This window comes from Danio aesculapii, chromosome 20, assembly GCF_903798145.1.
Source record: "Danio aesculapii chromosome 20, fDanAes4.1, whole genome shotgun sequence".
In the NCBI taxonomy this organism is placed as follows: domain Eukaryota; kingdom Metazoa; phylum Chordata; class Actinopteri; order Cypriniformes; family Danionidae; genus Danio; species Danio aesculapii.
Window position 1 is genome coordinate 35,602,736 of NC_079454.1, and position 23,824 is coordinate 35,626,559.

At 35.8% G+C, this 23,824-nt stretch overlaps 1 protein-coding gene across 1 annotated transcript in view; it reads left to right on the forward strand.

Moving 5' to 3' along the window:
• The window catches only part of elp3 (elongator acetyltransferase complex subunit 3), a 31,241-nt gene extending 8,484 nt beyond the window's left edge, over window positions 1-22,757 (forward strand). The window contains exons 8-15 of the mRNA XM_056480928.1: window positions 3,374-3,535; window positions 4,019-4,145; window positions 16,609-16,802; window positions 18,115-18,205; window positions 18,940-19,005; window positions 19,096-19,323; window positions 20,559-20,640; window positions 22,094-22,757. Coding sequence (XP_056336903.1) covers window positions 3,374-3,535; window positions 4,019-4,145; window positions 16,609-16,802; window positions 18,115-18,205; window positions 18,940-19,005; window positions 19,096-19,323; window positions 20,559-20,640; window positions 22,094-22,170 — 1,027 coding nt within the window. The 3' untranslated portion in view covers window positions 22,171-22,757. The remainder of the gene's footprint in view (window positions 1-3,373; window positions 3,536-4,018; window positions 4,146-16,608; window positions 16,803-18,114; window positions 18,206-18,939; window positions 19,006-19,095; window positions 19,324-20,558; window positions 20,641-22,093) is intronic.
• The last annotated feature ends 1,067 nt before the right edge of the window (window positions 22,758-23,824 follow it).

A 23,824-nucleotide genomic window follows, 5' to 3' on the forward strand; every position in this document is an offset into this window, starting at 1 on the left:
AGTTAAATGGAGCAGTTGAAGGGGAATTGAGCAGCTGTGTTGTCTTATGTCCATCTGAGGAAATTCACCACTTAATAAGCTCTGATCTGGAATCGGTGCTTTTTGTTGTTGGATCATTTAAGTCCATATTGGCAAAAATTAACAAATGCTGGTCTTGGATCAGTTACAGCACGGTGCCAATCCCCCCTGTTGGGCAGATGTAGCAGCATGTCAGTGTTTAGAAGAATAACTGGTGTTTTTGAGCAGCTGCATTGGCTCTGTTTTCTGACTAGTCACAGAACAATGAGACAGAAGGTGGCATTTAAACTTTTTGCTTAAATGATCACGACAGGATAAAGTCAGTTATTAGCCACATCTCCTGATATCTCATTTAGCAGTTAAGCTGACATTAACTTGACTAACCAAGCAAATAAATGCCTTTTTTGTATTTAAATGAATAACTGAATTCTGTTTACACACCCTTTACTTGTTCCAAACCTGTTTGAGTTTCTTTCTGCTGTTAAACACTAAATAAGTTATTTTGAAGAAATCTGTAAACCTGTAACCATTGACTGCCATAGTATTTGTTTTTCCTACTATGGAATTCAATGGTTACAGGTCTTCAGCTTTCTTCAAAATATCTACTTTCTAAATATCTTACAAAACTTGAGGGGGGAGTATATGAGCAAGATAAACATTTTGGTGAACTCTCCCGTTAAATATTTTGACACCGTCTTCTGTGACACTAGCCAAATGATTTATAGAAACGCATCAGTTTGGGCCAAGTGGTGACGCTATTGTGATGCTGTTGACCTCCAAAGTGAAATTATTTCCGTACGGAAGGCAAATGTTTCGACGTAAAACTGATTGTAAGATTGTGATAGACTGCCACTGCAGGGCACTGTTAGTTTATTCCTGAGGTTTTTTTTATTATTATATTTATTTTCTTGATAAGAGTGTGTTTGTGTGAGTGTGTACATAGACAGGCGTCCACAGGATTGTCGGCACACCACAGCTTATCAGCGGGTTTGTTAAGATGACACGATTGCCATAATTGTTCCGGCAGCTAATCAGCCAGAGATGGGGGAGACAACAGTTCGATTTCAGGCACATTGCTTATCTCGGCGGAGGATGTGTGTGTGTGTCTGTGTGTGTGAGGGAGAAAGAAATAAAGAGAAGAAGTAGAAATGAGAAGCACTCCATTGGTTTCATAACTGCGTTGTCTGAAATCTGAGGAAAGAAACAAGAGCTGAGAGGACAGAAAGAGTTTTGGGGTTATTAAACGTCCATTAAATCTACAGAACAATGTCAGGCGTGACGGGAAGCTAAAAACCACACAATTCAGTATTAGTGTTAAATTTATGCAAGTATATTCAGTCGGCCAGAAGATGCCAGTTCAGTCGTGAAATGGTTTCATTTCAACATCAAAGACTTTAGAAAGATTTTTGTTCATTTGATCTGTTTATTAATAATATATATTTATTATTATATATGTATTCATTATTCAATGTTATGCAACTTTTATAGATTTTTATTTATTTATATTGTTATATATGGGAGTTTTTGAATATTCATCAGTAACTGTAATGTATAAAAATAGTTTCTTGCATTTACCAAGTAAGATTTATTTGATTAAAAATACATTAAAAGAATAATAATTGAAAAAATGATCATGATAAATTATCAAATGTAATTTATTTATTATCGCATTATTTTCATACATTTATAGCATACCTTAATTGTTTAAGTTATTACTCTTTGGTGTCACATGATCCTTCCAAAGTATAAGCTTATAATGTATTGACCTTATTCTTAGATGCGGAAGTGCGCTCGTTTTTGCGATTGTTTTAGAACTTCCGATTCAGCTGCCTATGGGAGAAATGACTAGGAATAATAAATGTCAGAAAAACGGTCAAACTACTTACTCTACAAACAAGTGTTTGCATGACAATACAGACAAAGCAGAATAATATAATGAGAAAATATCAGTTTGCAACATCAAGCAGCAAAACGAGCTGTTTTTAACGTCTGAAAATGAATGTAAGTGAATGAGACCGGAAGTCTCGAGCCAAAAGGATTCAAATGGCTGCGCCCGCTCGTACGCAGAGAATAAGGTGAATAAGCTTAGATTATGTATATATAATATATATTTTATGATATATTTGTTTATATTTGTGACCTCTTTTAATGTATTTACTCCATAGACTGGAAAAGATATGGATAGTATCCGTGACGTCATGCATAGGTTTCTGAAGAGGGCAAATGAAGCTACAAGTAGGCCAACTGTCACTATTTTGTCTGCGCATAATCGCACCGACCTGGGGTTACCAAACAAGGACAAAGAGGTGGCGCCACAAACGCCTGCTAGCATTTTGCTTTGACAGGCTTTTCTTTGGGAGAAACGCTTAACACTTTATTACCTGTTTGTGTTCTGACCACATGTGCTTGGTTGTACACTATATCAATAAAGTGTTTAGTCCTTCAAAAACACTGGTGTAAAATATTGAGCCACTAAGCAATGTTCTTAAGACGTTTTTTTACAGTAGGAAATGTGAATCACTTCCAAATGCTTCAAATATAATCTGTGTTAGTTAATGCAAGGCTATTTATGAAATCCAGGCATAACACTGTATGACAACATTTCAGATGACTGTTCTAGAGCCTACAGCTAATCAATCTGTCAGATTCTGGAGTGCATTACAGTTCTAAAGAAAAATATAAATGATAAATTATCTTAAGCAAAACAAATACATTTATAGAGATGGTATACAAGTATATAATTTCACTCACCTGGGAAATGGAGGCAACTTGAATGGTTTGTGAACACAATTAAGTGCACACGGCATGCCATATCATCTGATAATTGTAGGAAGTAATTTCCAAAAGGCAATTGACTGTGAAAAGCCACATAAAACAACACAAAAATACGATGTATATGCCAAGTTCAGTGGCTAATCAGCCAGAATCAGCTGAGGTGACGAGACAGCGAGGAGTGAGACCTAGCTGTCACTGAAGTGGCTATGCCCTTAATTATGCAAACTTAATAAAACGTAATAAAAACAAAACCGAAGAGTTATAAAAAAATTCACCCCCCTCACAGTTGTTATGAAGGGTAATGTTAGCTATATGGACCAAAACCATCTTTTGTACCAGGCTGTAAACATGTTTTTATCAGCTGTAAAATTGGCCAATTTAGCATTACAGTCAGTGAACATCTGGAGCCAGCCCCCAAAGGAGAGTCGGTGAATTGCAGTTTCATTACCTCCATATTGGCTTCACAAGGGAGAGCGGGAGATTTTAGGTTTTTTTTTTAACACTTTCGTAGATATAAGACAAAATGCATAATATATAAAACATACCATCAGAATTTCTGAGTTGATATTTGTTTCCTCAGGTACTCTGAGCGCAGTAACACCAAATGTGTGGGCATCACGATTGAGACCAGACCTGACTACTGTCTGAAGAGACACTTGAGTGACATGCTGGGCTACGGTTGCACCAGACTGGAGATTGGCGTACAGAGTGTTTATGAGGATGTGGCTCGGGATACCAACAGGTCAGCATCTGATGCTTTTAACATCAAGGACTTCATAAGGAGAAGCCATAGAGTAAGATGAGTGTTTGCTATTTGGATAAACCTGATCCTGCTGTGTCAATTAGCGTAACAGTGGTGTTAAGACTTCAATTTGTTCGACCAGTTTTTGGCTCATGTTGGTAATTGCAGTTTACTTGCTTGATTATGTGTCATTTAGGAATCACTGCAAGGCTTTAGGAGACTGCTAATCACTGTGCTAATAATTACACTGCCTTTATACCCTTTGGTCATCAATGTGCCTTGAAGGGCGGTAGAATTTAACCTACCTGTAATAGATCCTTAACTTCTAGCCAATGTAAAGGTTTTTAATTTATCACCAAACATTGTTTTTTTGTTGTTGTTGTTGTTAGATTCAATTTCAATCTTTCAGTCAAAACTGGGTGATATATTTTTTGGAGATGCATGTGTCTTATGTTGTTTTGCATGTGTATGTTCTGTTTCCAGAGGACACACAGTTCGAGCTGTGTGTGAATCTTTCCACCTTGCTAAGGATGCTGGTTTTAAAGTTGTTTCTCACATGATGCCAGACTTACCCAATGTTGGCATGGAAAGAGACGTGGAGCAGTTTATAGTGAGTACTTCCTGGATTAGTGTAACAATGTAAAAATGGCATCAATTATAAAAGGGATAGTTCACCCCTAAACAATTTACCCTCATAAACATCTCATAAAACCTTTATGATATTCTTATTTACAGCTGAACCAAAAAGATCTGTTTAGAAATGTTATAGATTAGATTAGGTTCAACTTTATCATCATTACACATGTACAAGTACAAGGAGTGCAATAGCAGCAAGTGCAGGATATAGGTATAAATTATAAACGGCAATCATAGAAAAGCAATGGTGATATTTACAGATGGATGTGCTGTGAACCTTATATACAGGTTGTATTAACTATGAACAGATATTTAAAATAGATGAATATATGTACAGGTTGCGATTAATAATCAGAGGTATGTTGATAGATATGAAATTTTATAGTATAGCCATTGATATCCATTGTGAGAAATAAACAAACTATGGATGTCAATGGCTATCATCTTCAGACATATTTCAGAATACTTGTTTTGTGTTCAACAGACGAATGAAAGTCCGACATGTTTAGTTTGGACAGTGGAGGATGAGTAAAAGATGACAGAATATTTTTTTTTACTTTATACTTTTAAGATTTAGCTAATTTAAGGTGTCATATTATTATATTTCAGTGTCAATTACTTTCTGGTCAAGATTTTTTTTAAGTGAAAATAAGAAAATTCATGATAGTTCAGCTAACTTTGAACCTGCTCTCATCATTTTCAATCCTTCATGTTGTTCCATAGATTACTTTTTTTATCTGTTTAGAAAAATGTAGACTTGAGAGATAACAGAAAACATCATTGAAGTATTATCAAATTAGCAAATTATCAAATAGTGACATTAATAATGTCACAAAGCAACTTTTTTTTTTTTTAATTAATGATGTTCATTTGAACTTTCTATTTATCAAAAATATTAAGAGACACTATTATTTTCATTATTGTTGAAGGAAGAAATGTTTCATGCTCACCAAATCAGCATATTAGTATGATTTCTGAAGGATCTTGTGACACTGAAGACTGGAAAGGTGAATGCTAGATATTCAGCTTCACCATGACAGGAATAAATCACTTTTAAAACATAAATAGAAAGCTTGTTTTGGATTTCAATATTGTTTTACACTATTACACTATAAATATTGTTTCACAGTATTTTCAGATTTTTGCGCCCAGGTTTTTATTTGTTTTTGATCACATGAATGCAGCCTTGGTGAGCAGAAAACACTTTTCAAACAGTGCAAAAACATTTTGAAAATCTTTCCGACCTCAAACTTTTATGTACAACATATGTGTGTCTCATAACCATGTTAAACCTGCTTAATTAATTTTTTTAACAGTCGAACAGAATCATTTACAGTGCATAACAATTTAAAGGGGATAGTTCACTATAAAATTATAATTCTGTGATTATTTACTCACCCTTTACTTGTTTCAAGTTTCTTCTTTTGAACAGAAAATAAGATATTTTGAAGCAAGAATGTACACAAAAGAAAGTTTAAACCATGCAAACCATTGACTTCCAGTAGGAAAATAAATACTGTCGAAGTTAATGGTTTACATGGTTTAAACTTTCTTACAAATATCTTCTTTTTGTTCAACAGAAAAAAGAAACTGAAAGGTATGAAACAACTTGAGACTGAGTAAATTGTAAGAAAGCTTTTATTTTTAGGTGAAGTATCTCCTTAAATTTCAGCTTGTTCCTCATTTCACACTATTGTATGTCTTCAGAGTACTTGCACTATATCACAATGATATTTTATGGTGTTTTTTTTCCTTTGTTTAGGAAGACAATACGTAAGATTCTTCTAAAAGTTATTTTGGTGTTCCCTTGAATAAAATAACAATGCAAGGGTGAGGAAATAATGACGCAGTTTTCACTTTCATAAGTGTCACTTCAGTAATCACGCTTGAAACCATTTCTTCAAATAAGACTCAACCATAAGCTTCAAAAGGATTATGCGTAGTAGTACATTGTAATTCAAGGCCTTGCTGCTTATAACTGTTTATTTTGTAAGCTCTTTTAATGTAAATGAAGTGAGGAGCTGAGCAGCAGGCAGCCCAATCCTCATGCATTTGGTTATTTAAATGCACAGAGTTATCTCTGTAAACCTCACAGGATACGCAGGTGGTTTACAAAATGTCACTTTCATCAGCTGAAGGAGTTCAATTAATCAACGTTTCTGTGAAAGAGCTGTCGGGATATCCGAAATTTCCATTTTGCTTTCAGATGCTCTATTAACTTTGACACTGGAAGTATCAGGAACTGCTGAGCCATAGTCGTCATCACTGCCCACAGGCATCCGTGTTAGAAATGAACCTAGAGAAATCTTTAAAAGGTATATAGTGGAAAAATGTATAGCAAAATGAAATGGTTTTCTATATCACACAGCCCTAGAGGTAACACTTTACTTGAAGAGGGGTTCATAAGACTCATTAAACTTTTATAATCATGACATGGCACGTCATGAATGTGAATGAGATTTTATACATGTTTATAACAACTGTCATTAAGTGTCACTTGCTAAGTTATGACATTTTAAACGCTAAGATGATTTTTTTTATAAAAACTTGACATAAACAAATACATCACAACTTGTTTATGTCTTTATGACAGCCTGACATTACAAGGACAACATAAATATCATTGTTATGAAGCCATTACGCTCAAATTTATTTTGCTGCTTATTCAAAGTACTTATTTAAAACGAGTTGAAACAACACAATTCAATTTTAAGACAGTTGTTTTTGTTAAATCTACTACATTTGTAAAAACTATTAAGTAACTTAATCTGTTATTGGGACAACATAAAGGAATTGTGTGAAACTCAATATTTTTTACAATGCATAAATATGTCATGAATTTTATAACACCGTCATTATTTATTATTTTTTTTATATGTCAACTTTAGTGGTACAAGCTTATTTTGCAATTAAAATGTCGTTAAATATTAATGACGTTGTTAAAAATAATTTGACAGAGTAATGACACTATTAATGAGTTTTGTTTTACTGAAAAAGTGATCATAAAATATTCATAATGCAATTATAATGGCCTCATGACAATCATGTTTATTACAGATTTATTACAATTTATGTTGTGATGGGAACGTCAAGTTGTCACGACAGAGATGAAAGTTGATTGTGCCATATTTGTTTGTCAAGTTGTCATAACAAACAATGACAACGTTTACATGGACATCAGTAATCGAATAATTTTTCTTAATCTGAATAAGACCATAATAAGATTAAGGTGTTTACATAAGTTGCTTTTTGAATGATCCTTTCATGATCCCATTTTACATGTTATAGCACATAGATCGATTAATGTCATTACGTCGCCACGCTATAAAGGTTTCTTGTAATGTTCCAGAGTTTCATGTAGCAGTTTGGCAGTTTCTTTTTCATTCAGGAATATTTCATGCATGCCCCATGACAAACTGAGGTATTGGATGCGAGTATGAAGTAAGGACTGGCGTTTAATGGAATTTGATAACACACAACGAATGGTAAAAAAAAAAACCTCTGCATTTCACATTATCTGTGTCTGTGGTCCTTGGACTTGGCATACATGTGGAGTATGCTGATTTTAGTCGCATTATTAAAGTGCAGTACAGACATGTAAACACCTTAATCAAACTATTACTGTCATGTACGACTTTTCACTGCATTTTGTGACAGGATAGTCAATACACATATGGCTGTTTGACACTATTATATACTGGACTCGATAGGTGCAGATAATAGTGTCAAACGGCTGTTTAATTAAGGTGTTTACATGTCTGTACTGCACTTCAATAATGCGACTAAAATCAGCATACTCCACATGTCTTTATTCGATTTCTGTTTAGCTTGATTATGACTTGAGTTGGATTAAGGTCATCAAAAATCTCAGTTTAAATGGTAGACTCTTAAAGTATTAGAGTATTGTCTTAATCATATTAAAATCGAAGTAGTGGTCTCCATGTAAACGTACTCCTTGTCATCTTTGGAATTAAAATTGCATTAGCGAAGGGTTGCACGAAATTGGAAAAATTGATATATGATATTGCGATATTTTATTTTTATGCGATATGAATACAGTTTCACAATATAATTTGAATACTTTTCTGGGGAGTCTAAAGCTGGATTTATACTTTTGCCTAGTGCCGCATTGTGCACCTCCGCTGACTGCACGTGCACCTCACGAAACAGACAAGGCTTTTATATTTGCCACGTTCGCCGTTGTGATATTCTTTAAAATGACAGCAGCAGTCAAAAGAAACTGACTGTGAAGTCAGATGGACGAACAGAAGAAGAGGAACTACGTCATATCATTAATAGCATTCAAGATTTTTAAACTAATTATTTTTATTGTTTTTATAAATTATTTTAGTGATTTATAAGGATTTTTATAACCATTCAAGATTTTTTTTAATCAGACTTTGATCCATCCCTTGCTTTTGTTTATATCTCTGACAGTTTTACCTATTAAAGTTTATTAAAATATTAATGACAACAGAACATGGGTTGCTCTACAAATATATTTTTTATTATGGCAAGAATAAGAGCAAAAAAATTACACTTACTAAAAAATACCACTCCACAATTCGCATATTACTGTCTGGCCGGTTTCTGTCCTCTTCTTATGATAAAAAGGCAATAATGGTCCAACGTTCCTGACCATTATCACCAATAAAGCCTAGAAAAACAGGGCATCAGCAAACTGTAAACCAATAGGTTCAAATATTCCTTTCCAGTTATCAAAGTAATAATTTGTTCCTTAATTATAGTTTTGTAGCTATTAAATTAGTTTTAATTCAAAGTTGTAATATTTACATCAGTGTAAAACCTATAAATGGTGGAAAAACATATTTCTGTAATTGTGTTCCAGGGTCTCCACTTTTGCCATGGCCTCTTTAGGTTTTAACAAACTTATCTGGTTAATCTCTATGATCACGGATCATGAAGATGTCTGTGCAGTCGTACCTGTTTCAGACAAAATCTCTTCAAAGTGATTCATATTCAACTCAAATCAAACGTGGTGCCGTGCGAACTGTTCGCTCGAGTGTCAAAAAAATCATGCGCTCCACCAGCCGAAATCTTGTCGCGCGCACCCAAAGTGAACCTCTGCAAACGCAGTGATGACATCACATTCACTGCACGCACTTAAGCGGACACATCGTGTGAACCAGGCTTAAAAGTTTTCAGGTCCAGAAATTTAATAATCACAATGCAGTAAAATGCTTGTCTTACTTTGCTTTGTCTTGCTTTTACTCCAAATATCTAAAAATTCTTAGATCAAGTAAAAATATTATTTGTTTTTGTTTTGAAATAAGTAAAAATGAAGTGTTTTTCACTAAAACAAGCAAAATTATCTGCCAATGGGGTTAGTAAAATTATCTAATTTTTGCTTTGAAATGGGAATATTTGGACTAGAAACAAGATGACAAATATAAATTGCACAAATATAAATTGCATATAAATTGCAAATTTTCATAAATTGTATAAATACAGTAATTGGATGCAATTCTGTAGTTCCTGGTCAACTATAAGTCAAACTCAACATTGCATATCTTGCGTTTTGACTATTGCAGATGCGCAGATTGTGATATTGATGCTGATATAATGTGCAGCCCTAATCTGTGCATAATATTTCATTCACTTTAATGACCTGTCATGTCATGATTATAAAGGTTTCATGAATGTCTTATGAACACCCTCTTCAAGTAAAGTGTCACCACCCTGGATTACAATGTATAGATTCAAACAGAGGTTGTACAGTACAAAAACACCGTAACAACAACAATTATCATGAGGAGCATTCCTCTTTTATCGAGTGCAGTAGCTAATTGTTACGTAGCAGGAATGATGGGTGAATGTAAATGAAGTGGGGAGTGATGTGCCATGGCAGGCTGCTCTTTTATGGCCTCTGTCAGTGTCCAGCTGTGACGCATTGGTTCACATTATCGGGGGCTTCATTATGTGAAGTGAATAGAGCATTCATTATGGTGGGTTTCATTACCGAGGCATGGAGATCCAATCAGCAACCCTGCTTTGGAAGCCATTCAAAGTGCTTCTCTCTGAAAGACTGTATTAAACACCAACAGGGAGCAAAATTCAGGTGCCAACAGGTTTCTTTGATGTTTTTTTTAAGTGAAGGCTGTCAGTGCACCATCTCAGGAGTTTAGCCATTTTAAAGCTGGTGATTATTTCCCATTAGGAGGACAAAAGAGCTTGGAATGAAGCGAGTGACGTTAATGTTGCATAAGAAACAGCATGATTCAATGAGTACAATTATATAAATAATATTTTCCGCTAACGGTCACATAAATGCCACTTAACTGTAGAAGAGAACCATTAACTTTTTATTGCACTCCTCCAGTCTCTAGAGTCTCTGAAGGCATGTGTCTCTGAAGCGAAAAGTCTTCACTTTGGTTTTTGCATTGGTGTAACAAGGCCACTTTACACCTACCTCATTCCCCCTTGGGAGGCTCTTACTCGCCTCCCACACTGCTGCAATCAACTGACGGCTCCCAAATATTTGGACAGCAACACGCTTTTTAAACTGCATTTGTACAATTTGTCATTGCAATTAGAGGCTAATAGTACAAACAATCCATTTTATTTAAAAAAAAACATTTGTGACTTTTATTGTTAGTCAAAGTTTCTTTTGGAAGCATATATTAACAAATAATGTTTTTTGGTTGATTAATGTTGTAATGTTACTGTTGTTAACTCATAAATTACTGACATCAAAATTGTGGCTGATACCAATAAGTGTTATTTTCAGTGGTCTTTCAAAAAAATCTGAATTAAAATTCTGGCTAACAGTGATCTTATTCTGATAACATTGGTCGTTACCAACTAGATGACTGATGTTGTAATCTGACTGATACAGAGAAAAGTTTATTATTTTCATTATTTAGTTCATTATTAAGTTGGTTGTTAACTGATAAATTACCCAAATTAAACTTGTGGCAAAAACTTATGAGATGTTTATTTATTACATTATGGTTTTAATTAATCAGTATTAAAATTCTGGCTAACAATGTTAAATCAATGCCAAACATTTGTTAATTATCATTATATGGTGATAAATTGATAAATTGCCGATATTAAAATTGTATCTGATACTGATTAAGAAATGATTAATTTACTGTTAACGATTTTGGTGAATAACACAGTGTCTAACTGTAATATGAACTGTATTTTATTGTAAGTCAGTTATGCTGTATGGTTCTGTAGTGTAAAGTTGCATGTGAAAATTGCTGTATTTTACAGTAAAGATACAATACTGTAAATACATATAGAGCAAGATAAATGGTGCTGTAAATGTAAATACAGTATTTTTGCTGTAATTGATTTACAGTAAGTTACTGGCAAACTGCTGCTAGTAAGTTACTGTAGATTCTACTGAAAATAGTTAACAGTAATTTTTTGGTGATGGTGCTTAACAGATTGATATTGAAATTCTGGTGTGCATTGATAAGGTCACAATTAATTATCCTGTTATAGTCTTTATCTGATAAATTATTATTAGCTAATGCAGATAAAACGAGTAATTCTTTTCATGATATTGTCATTAACTGATAATTTACAGATATTAAAATTGTGGATTATACCCATTAAATATTTCCGCATTATGCTTGTTAACTGATAAATAATTCTAGCTATCAGCGATGAGAGACAGTTAATTGTCATGTTATGGTCATTAACTAAGAAATAGTGAAAACTAAGACTTAAGTCTAGCAGTGAAATATGTCTGATACAGATAAAACAGCTATTTGTTATTTCTATGTTAATCAGTAGGCCCACACGGAATCCGTGCGCACAGATTTTCTGCAGAATTCCGCAGATTTTTAGCCCATCATTAATTCTGTTTATTTACTTGAGTAAATGTGTGTAAATCTATATTTATTCCGTTTTTAAATTAATTTCAGTACTATTATGACTAATGAAAATGTCTGTCTGATTTATGTACAATGCAGTTTGTACAGTAATATTTAGTCTTTTAGTAGATATATTATATGAGAGACTTTGCTTTGTTTACCAAATAAAGTGAATCTAATTGGATTTGCATTTTAAACATTAAAGTTAAAAAGATAATATTTTTTATTTCACATATTAAGGTTTTAGTTATGATACTCCCAAAATAATTCCTCAGAAATCCACAGATTTTTACCAAAATTCTCAGCAGAAATTGCAAAAAACTTCCGCAGATTCCGTCTGGCCCTTTTAATCAGTAATCAATTGATATTAAAATACTAGCCAAAATTATGAATTATGTTTTAGGCATTAAATAGCTGATATATGATGTACACAATTTAATTACAGCTCTACAATGTACAGTTAGCACATTGATTTTTCATTTAAATTTCATGTCAGTTGATACAGGGTGTGAATTACAGGGGGGTTTTTACACTTGATCCCCCTGAAGGACATCAAAACAAGATGTATGGGGGGGTCAACCCTTTAATAGTAAGAAATAGCTTTGTTCAGTATTAGCTTTCTTACATATTATTAATTAAAAATGTATAATATAAATATACATTCGATTTAATAAATTAGATGTAGTTTAAATTCATTCCTAAATTTGATTAACTGAAGCATGTTTTACCAAACGACTATCGAAACAGTTGACCCCCCGATCATCAATGTATAATTTATACACGGAGTAGAAACTGTATATATAATCATGACCACATCTCAGCAAACTAAAAATGGGTATTTGTTAGCACAAAGCGCCTACCATTTGTTTTTCTTCCTGACCATGTTTGCTTATTGCTTATTCTTGAAATAGTCACTTTGAACAATTTTCATTTTGAAGATAATCGGCTCATTGCCTTACCACTTTAATGCCTTCTAATACCTTCAGCATATTATTCAGATTCGTTTCATACAAAAGTGTGAGTGTTTAATAATTCATCTCTCTCCACACCTGTTGCGATATCTCAATGATAGAAAGCCATAAGGAGTGCGTATGTGTGTGTGTGTCAGAGCGAGAGAGAGGGAGATTAATGGCTCTGGAAGGTGGTCTCTGACCCCAGCGCTATCAGCTCTCCTCCTGCACCACCACATGCCCACACAACCTCACCTGTGTCACCCACCAGCAGCGCTCGCCAGCTTTATCTCCCCTAACCTGCTTTCCCCAGTGCTCGTGTTCGCGTCTTTCCCTCCCACTTCCACATCGGCCCGCTCGCTCTCCCTCACGCCTCTCTCCACCTTTGGAGACGGGACCTGTCGCTGCTATCTCAGGACGAGTATGCGGAGGAAAAAAGCGTAGCTCTGTGATAATGAATCCCATTACTGACTCGTCCGACTCCCCTCTCACTTATCAGACTGTGTGCAGACTCCCCTCCCTACACAAAAAAAATAACACTCAGCGTAAATATATCACACAAACACTCACTTAGAGTACGGAGAAGCTCTAGTCGTGACTCGTAATCCGTCATTTCGGTTTGCATTTGAAAGGCAACTATTTATGTTTGTTTGCGCTATTTAGAGCCACTGTTTGGTTGGGACTCATGTGATCTTTGGTTAATGCACTAGTGTCCATTCTGATGATTCACTTGGGTGTCAGGAAGTTGGACAGTGCCAATTAAATGACCACTGGGATTGTGTCTTTGATTGTAATAGTTTTGTTTCTGAATGTGCTGTGTGACCCCTGAGTTTTTTCAGAGTGACAAGGGTAAAATAAATTCTTGCACAATTATGCATTACATTGAAGATGCAAGCAGGATTCTTTAAATAGCAGCTTGTCAAGTGAATTCATTAATGGTGCTGTTTTACAATTATATTGATTCGGTAGGTTTATTTGAGGTTAAAATGCATCGGCGGACATTTCATGACATGTTTTTAATACAAAATCATTGGTAACACTTTATTTTGATGGTCCATTTGAGTATTAGTAGACTGTCTGCTTAATATCTGTAGATACTGCTTCTTCAACTGACATTTAACTGAATATAAGAAACTTTGCAAGTGCATGTCAGCTTACACTAACCCTAACTCCAACCTAACAGTCTACTTATAATCTAATGGGAATTAGTTGGCATGTAGATGCAATGTAATTTAAATTCAACAAACGGACCATCAAAATAACGTGTGATCCAAAACTTACAGCATACAATACGAGCCACAGCTACCTTGTGTACTACAGTATATGTGATCAATAAATTTCTTCTAATTTAATTTGGTACTGTTGTGCTAGCTTAAAAAAAAGGTTTTGTCAAAATTGTCACCAAAATGTATACCAATTCCTGCAACATTAAAAATCTTATTTAACAAAAAGCACCTTTAAAGGGCACTTATTTTACCGCTTTTACAAGATGTAAGATAAGACTTTGGTGTCTTCAGATTTTTTGTCTGTAATGTTTCAGTTTAAAATACTCATCAGATCATTTATTATAGCCTCCAGAATCTGACCATTTTGGTGTCTGATCACAATGTAGCTGTTTTTGTAGCCTGTGGCTTTAAATTCAAATGCGCTGCTTCTCCCTGCCCAGCGTTCCCATGTGAGTTTCTGTTTTTCGTGCAGTAAGTCAGATTAACAGCAGTCAGTGATAGAGACAGACATGGATGAAGCTGAAATAAGGTCACAAGTAAAAAATACTTAGTAAGTTTATTTGATGGATTTGCGGTGGAGTTTATTCAAGCCTTTCTGAAATGATGAGTCTCACACAAATGCCATTTGCAGTACACAAACCACACACACATATATGCACGTTTACTGACACCATGCGGCTGTGGTGATTATAGTGGTTAAGAATTACATTAGCGATTTCACTGTCTTTATTACAAACATGCTCTGTTCTAAAAATGTTTTAAACTTATCAAATTAATTATTGAGGTGCGGATGATCACAGAGACTTAACCTATTTTAATCCGTTTCTTTGCAAAAAAAATGTTCTGTGGACATGTGTATATATGTTATTAAGAAGACATGGCACCTGTCAATCAATTTGGTGGGCGGGGAAAACCGCACTTCTACGTCACGTTGCGGTGGGCCTCAAAATCACTGGGATTTGGGTCCTATTTCGTCATTTTAGAAAGACTTCTTGTGTTTCTATCACTTCAATATGACAGTGGACACTATACATACAGTTCTGTCCAAACGGCTTAAAAAGTTAATTTTTATCACAGATTTTTTCAAATGCATTATTAAGCAGTATACCTAAAAAAAAAAATTTGTTTTGTTGTTTGTTTTTTCCAAATTGCAATGATTGCAACCATTATATTGATTTCATACAGTTGCTCAATAAAAAAGATGTTGATATTTAGCGACATATACATTTTAGGCCCAATTTTACAAACGTTTAGCCTCTTTTACCATTGAAAATGGTTTTAAACAAATCCATATCAGAACAGTTGGCATTTTGCTTTTTAGTTTTTGAAACAATCAGAAGTTTTGAAGTAATCAGTCATGAAGTAATATCCTGGTCATGTCTTTATGTCAACACGCTACTGTGGTCTTGGTTTAGACAAGAGATGCCCAAACTAGGGCCTGTGGGCCAAAGTTGGCCCATGATAACCTATGATTGATCTCAGAAGTGAGTAAAATTGAAGGGGAGGGTTGCCTTTTAATAGAGCCTATCTTTTCTCATTTGTTTTATTATTGAGCTACAAAAAATCAAGCTTGAATTAAATGCTTCGATGCAATGTTGTGAATGGATCAGATTAATTTGAACTCCATTGTGTTATAAATGCAATTGTTTCTTTTCATTGTAAGAAGTTAATTGTATAATATACAAAATTATAATGCAATAGTTAACCTAATTTGATTAAACTAATGCTTTCTTTTTTATTTTTAAATATTATGTAATATTATTAATTTAGGAAATTACCCATGGCAATTTACCTTCTGTACCTTACTTTCAGTTTGCAATATTTACCTTCTGTACCTTCTGCCCACAGCCCTCAATTATGTTTGGTTTTTGTCCCTTCATAAGAAAAGTTTGGGCACCCCTAGTTTAGGCCGTGTTGCCTAAATCCAAAATCTCGATTAATTAAACATTGTAACTCAATTATAATTAATGAACAATTATTTCATTCATGTAATTTTTTTGCCCTCATAGTTCACTGACAAGTTTTATATGCCGTCTCAAGGCATCTCTGGCTAAGCTTCCAATCATCGTCAATGTAGTACAAAGTAAAGCTCAAGAGTCCATCGTCCTACTTGACTAGAGATCAGATGTGGCTGCAAAGTGTTTGCAGAAATATAAATTGGCCTCAGCCTTTAACAGAGCGGGGTCACGTCAGTCCTCACACAGTAAGAAAAAAATCGTCCTGGAAAATTTTGATTATTGGTTCTGAACGTCGATTTAGATTACCTTTAGATTACCTATCGCCCAGCCCTAGTGTTTCCTACAAACTTAGGGTTAATTGTGGATAAGAATGTAGGATAATCATTATCGGTCATAGTTGGCTCTAAGTCTGATGTTTGCACTGCTTTTTTTAACGTCACTTGTCTCTGTCTACAGGAGTTTTTTGAGAACCCTGCCTTCAGGCCAGACGGGCTTAAACTTTACCCAACACTGGTGATACGAGGCACTGGACTGTATGAGTTGTGGAAAACAGGCCGTTATAAGAGCTACTCTCCCAGTGCCTTGGTGGACCTGGTAGCAAGAATACTAGCGCTGGTCCCACCATGGACTCGTGTGTATCGTGTACAGAGGTAAGTTGTAATGATGCTGTTACTGCACATACAACCTCTGATTGTATGTTCAGAGATGAGCTTAGACCAACGTTTTTCTTGATTCAATCTCAACTGGACCTGAAATGGGCTCTGAAGTGTTTTGAGCTTGTCCACTTTCAGAGGTAGTCGAAAACACAATTGACTTTATTGATTTCACAGTATAGATGCTCATGTAATAGAGTGTGTTCAACCATCCACAAAACACGGTCCCATTTTTTGCCTACTGACTTTGACTTCATAAACTTTAGGGAATGAATGTAGTGTTGTAGCCAGAGAAAATTTTAATCTTCATTTGTAAAAAATACCAGTCTCTTTCCAGTCATGATTCTGCAACAAGCCCAGCGTGTTCTGCATATTTTTATGAAAGAAGAAAAATCTATTGATCTCTGTATTGTATAAAAAACTATGCAATCCAAATAAAATCTGAAGTATTATTTATAATTAAACAATAAGTTAATTAAAAAGTGACCATCCATCACAATAGATCTGTCAAATTAATTGGAAGAAAAAAAGAGTTAGTGCCGTGCTGTTGCCCATTTTCATTCTAGTATGACCACCATTTAGTTAACCTCCTAAACCAGAGGTTTCCTGTATAGTTTAGCTCCAACTTCCTTCAACACACCTGCCTGGAAGTTTTAGTATATTTAAAAAGAGCTTGAAAAGCTGGTTCAGGTGTGCTTAATTGGGGTTGGAACTGAAATATGCAGAACACCGGCCCTCCAGGACCGAGTTTGGGCACCCCTGTCCTAAACTCTGGGACTTGGTACCGGGTCCGTGACATCATTTACTTCCGCATTCTTTAAATTTTAAAGGTCCGTACTGGCCCAATACCCCTATAAGTGGTTCAGTTCTCTCATCAGTTGGAATAGAATAACTTTTGTCATAGATTATGAGACATTTTTTTCTTTTGATTCTTATGATTACTGACATGTGCAGGAACCACCAAAATTAATTACAGCAATCTAGACCACACAGAACCTAAAGGTACACTTTCAAATTTGAGTTTACCAAAAAAAAAAAATTTAAAGTGCCTCTTTTTTGGAGAGGTTTACAGTATTATAAAACAGACAACATTCAACAGTGTTTTATGAAAATTCAAAGGGTTTTCTTTAAAATGATGCCAAACTTTTGCATTTACACCTCTGCATATGGATTTGGAAAGTTTTTAAATTTAGGTAGGCAAAATCTAGGCGGAAACCCCAAATTGCACTTGACTAAGAGGTTAAACAAATTGGCTTGTTCAACATTGTTGAAAAAGGCTTACAATCTGATCTTCTGATCAATCTTTCAGGGATATCCCAATGCCACTGGTGAGCTCTGGAGTGGAACACGGAAATCTGAGAGAACTGGCATTGGCTAGAATGAAAGACATGGGCACTGAGGTAACATTCAGTTTACATTTACTCATTTTATCCAAAGGGACTTCGAAGTGAGGATAAAGGAAGCACTTCAAATCATCAGAGATTATTAATATTAAAATGCTGTGACAAGTCTTATTTTAAGTCTTAATGCAGATTGTGCAGCTTAACATAGAAGTTCTAGTAAACTAAAACTGCCTCAATCCAGTTTTCAGAGATTAAGTTCAGTTTAGCTGAAATTTTACTGCTGAAAGCCCAAACACTGCAGAGCAAATCCATCAATGCGCAGCTCCACAAGTCCCAAATCAAGCAAGCCAGTGGTGAGGAACAAACTTTACCAAATGACGAAAGTGAACGAAAAAAAAACCTTGAGAAAAACCAGGCTCAGTTGGGCACGACCATTTCTCCTCTGGCCAAACTTGTGCAGAGCTGCAGTGCTGATAAGAAAGTCTCTATGGGTGCATATGAAGAGGAGAGAGTGTCACCTACACGTGGTTTGTCAAGCCCACTCACCTGTGTAAAGCACACTCAGAATTGGACAAGGCTTTCATAAACCTGGAGTGTTGATAAAGTGTCTGGTGCATATGGAGAGGAGAGAGGGTCACCTACAGGTGGTTTGTCAAGCACACTTAGAATTGCACAGTGTTTTCATAAACATGGAGTGTTTATAAGCAAGCATCTGGTCAATATCATTACTCATTTTCTGTATGAGTTAAGTTAATGAATTACTTACAATGCCATGTTGTTGACTCCTACAGTGTAGAGATGTACGAACCAGAGAAGTGGGCATCCAAGAGATTCATCACAAAGTTCGACCATATCAGGTAGCTCATGTTCGGCATCAATTATTAACGTGATTTTGCTGTTAAACAGGGTACAGTGAGAGACAGAAGGAATTTCTGTGCTTCCTGTAGGTCGAACTTATCCGCAGAGACTATGTGGCTAATGGAGGCTGGGAGACCTTTCTGTCTTATGAGGACCCCGAGCAGGACATTTTAATTGGTCTCCTGCGTCTCCGCCGCTGCTCTCCGCAGTCCTTCCGGCCCGAGTTGAAGGGTGGTGTATCCATTGTTCGGGAGCTGCATGTCTACGGAAGTGTGGTTCCAGTCAGCAGCCGAGATCCCAGCAAGTTCCAGCATCAGGTAAAAAAAAATTAAAAATCTTGGATCTACTGGTAACACATGGAAAGTGTGGAAACTTGTTTCAGCGACAGAATAAAAAATGATTTCATCTCAAAACTCTGACTTACAGATCGAATACCTCTAAATTTTTCTTTTATAGCTCTAGTTTTATACACTCACTGACCACTTTATTGGGTATGCCTTACTTGTACCGGGTTGGACACCCTTTTGCCTTCAGAACTGCCTTAATCCTTCCTGGCATAGATTTAACAAGGTACTGGAAATATTCCTCAGAGATTTTGGTCCATATTGACATGATAGCATCACACAGTTGCTGCAGATTTGTCGGCAGTTGCATGCACATTCATGATGCGAATCTCCTGTTCCACCACATCCCAGAGGTGCTCTATTGGATTGAGTTCTGGTGACTGTGGAGGCCATTTGAGTACAGTGAACTCATTGTCATGTTCAAGAAACCAGTCTGAGATGATTCGTGCTTTATGACATGATGCGTTATCCTGCTGGAAGTAGCCAACAGAAGAACACTGTGGTCATAAAGGGATGGACATGGTCAGCAACAATACTCAGGTAGGATGGATCCATGCTTTCATGTTGTTGACACCAAATTCTGTCCCTACCATGCGAATGTCGCAGTTAAAATGGAGACTCATCAGACCAGGCGTTTTTCCAATCTTCTATTGTCCAATTTTTGCGAGCTTGTGCGAAATCACAGTAGATTAGCATTTTCTGAAATACTTAGATCAGCCTGTCTGGCACCAACAACCATGCCACGCTCAAAATCACTTAATCACCTTTCTTCCCCATTCTGATGCTCTGTTTGTACTGCAGCAGATCGTCTTGACCATGTCTACATGCTTAAATGCATTGAGTTGCTGCTGATTAGAAATTTGCGTTAACTAGCAGTTGGATAGGTGTACCTAATAAAGTGACCGTGAGTGTATCTCATAATTCTGATTTTTCTCCTCAAAATGTATATATATATATTTTTTTTTTTTGTCAATTTTTTTATCAGAATAGTTATGTTTTGTCTCCACCACAGAAAAAAATGCCACAAAAAGGTGGAGATCGTGTGTAAATTACCCATGTTTTAAGGCTTTTTTCATGTATTTCCCATAGAGCTACTGATAATTGGGTAAAATATCCATTATTACAGTATTTTTCAGTCTTTTGTCATTTCATGTATAATCTCCTGTCCTGCATTCTCATGTTCTCTTTCTCCTCTTGTGCATTTCCAGGGTTTTGGGATGATGTTGATGGAGGAGGCCGAGAGGATAGCCAGAGATGAGCATGGCTCCAGCAAATTGGCTGTTATCTCAGGTATCAAAAATATTCCCTGCGTTAACGGAAATGGCGTATTCATTTTTATGGTTCCTCTCATATACTCGCTTGAAAAGAATGAATATGAAATTTTCACTTGCACCTCCCCAAATCAGCTGCCGCATGGAGATAACAGCAATTGGAGAATAAATGAAAATTTGCATTCATATTATTCCGGCTCAGGCATTTTAGAGCGAGCATATGACACCTTTCTACTCACGTCTATCAAACCAAGCAAATCAACAACAGTAGAACATACAGGAAATACAGTAGGTTGTAAAACTGCATTAAATGTCTGGTATTGAGAATTTGCTTTATTATTATAAATCTACATTGAATAATAGCATAAAAGAATGTGTGAGTGAATCCATAATTTCAGCCATTTTTCAGAGTTTGGGGTCATATGTACTAGTGGTGTAACGGATCACAAATCTCACCGGCCGGATCACATTATGTTTTTTTTTAGTCACGGATCGTACCATTCTTTAGATCATTTTGGTCATTTGCTTTCCATTTATACCAAAAACATATAAAAAAAATATTACAAATAAAATGAAGAAATAATCAGCTGAATAAGTCAATTGTAAAATATTTAGTACTGTGAAAAATTTCGTTACTACTACTGTTGCTGATAACACTAAATGTATAAATTTAACGTTATAATTTGTACAACATATATTTATTTCTAGTCTCATTTTCAATAAATAACTGAGTTATTTACTCAAACGTCATGTTTTATTGCTAGATGTATCCTTTTTGAGGAATTACTCAGTGGCATAATTTTGATGGCCACCTATTGGTTAAATAGTGTAATTGCTGCCTAAAACTTTTATTTTTAAGTGTCATTTAATGCATATAATGGTGATTTTAATCTTCACCTTAAACATCAGTGGTTATATCTAAACTATAAACTTTAAACTTATAAACTTCTGTGTTATTTGACCGTTTGTAACTTCAAACTTTGTAACTGATTTTTGCGTTTTTCAAACACAGGTTTGAATGCAGCGATTGGAAGGATTAATAAATATGTAAATCACCACCATTTATAATTTATGTTGCGTGAGTGTTGAGATCCCAATCTTTTAATGATTAATCGTGCAGCTTACACTGAATACATTAATGCTGGCTAAACAATTAGTGACAAAAAAACCTTTAATAACCCACAAATTAATAACCAACACCTTCTCAGAAACCCACCACATCCCGAATAACCCAACACAACTTTTTTCGTCATCATTATATTCTACAGGAGAGCCTAAATACTTTCATACATGTGATTTGAATGACGCCAAAGGTGATCTCTCTGCGATCGTTACAAGTTTAGGATTAATCTACAAGTAAAAAAATTTATTAATCCGCGGGTCACATGTGTTCCGAATCATTGGTTGTAACGCATACAAATCATGGATCAACCATGATCCGTTACACCCCTAATATGTACTGTATGTTTCAGGTGTTGGAACGAGGAATTACTACCGAAAAATGGGTTATGAACTGGAGGGGCCATATATGGTGAAAAGCCTTTATTGAAGAGGAATCCAACCATGATTCGTCATATTCCCTGGAGAATATCATCAGACATGCAGGACACTGATATTAAGGGGGGTCTTTACATCCCACCTGTAATTGGGCATGGCTTGGGGACTAGTTTGTGTGTGTGTGTGGGTCAGCACAAAGCAAACCACAACTATTCCGTTACATGCCAGCCAAAGAGTGTATTCTGTACAAGTATTAGTGCTTGTTAGAAAGGTACACTATTATTATACCAAGGGTTTCTCTAAAATACATGCCAATGCATGTAATTCTTTGGGATAACACTCATTTTTTTGGTCACATTATTTTTGGTTTCTATTGACAACATTGGGCATAATGGAAGGAAGGAGACTTCATAGACTCTCAGTTATCCTGTTATACAAACACATTTCTCATGTGGATTTGCAAGGAAGAAATTATTCATGCTTTCAGCTTGGCACATTTGAATAATCCACCGTTTATCCTGTCCGGTTAATTCTGAAGTTGGATTAATTGCATTTTTATGTTTTCTTGGCTTTGCATGGGGGAAAAAAACGTTCATTTGGTCATTTTTATTATTGTTGATAAAAGATATTTATCCAGGATTTCTCTTATCGCCTGATTGTACATTGTCATAAATCACGCATTGGCACCAAGGCAGGCAATTTGGATGGAGTTGAATAGACATAATACAGCCATCACTGAACATTCAAGGGAATTAATGGGTAAGAAATCATCCACGGTGATCTCCTGTCCGGCTCCGATATGAAATACTGTCACCAAAATGATTGAAATTCAATTGCTTCTATTTCTGACAGAATGAAAAGTTCAGTGAACTACTCTGCCGAGGTTTAGTGCGTGTCACCACACCACCAATTTCTGAGAAACGCCGTCCGGCATGGCGAGAGCTCTCCTCCGTGGAAGACCTCATGATATGTCTGCTGATGGGTTTTTACTGCTTCATTTGACATCGCAATACCCGATTATATCGCTATCTCTGCCTGTGAGTCAAGGTGTCAGGAGAATGATGACCGACCACCCTTTAAAGCCCAGCTCAAGTCCGAACGCACTTGTAAGGGGTTTGTCATCACTGAAATGGCTTCCAATAAATGGCAAGATGTTGTTTTGCCACCCCTCTGCAATAAAGTGATGACTTAACAATCATTAAGCTCATAATTTCCTGGCACAGACCCTTTGTTATGACGTTTATGGCTCAATAATGACAATGAACAGAGGCACTGTCATTTTGCAAACCAATCAGCAGCTTTCACTCAATCTCCAAAAGTTTTAAAGACAAATCCAGATTGCTAATTTCCCTTGCTCATTACGGCCATCATTCCTCGTGAGTAAAATCTTACCAAAGCAGGATTAATTCTGATGATGACCTCAGTCAGAGGAAGACAGAGTGCCGTGTTTAGATGATGTGCATATTTGGCCATCGAGGTCAAGATGAGCCATCGCAGCGTTTCATTTGCAAACCAGCCAAGCGTGAGGTAAAGGGCAAAGTGTCTCCAGAGATGGAAATGTCACAGATGAGATCCACTTAGGAGGATTCGCAGACGCTTTATATTATTGCCGGAGAGGCTGTAAGGTTTTGAAACCTTTAACCATCTTGAAAGCCATTAATATTCAACTTTGACATTATTATTGGCCTTCATCAACCCAGCGCTGC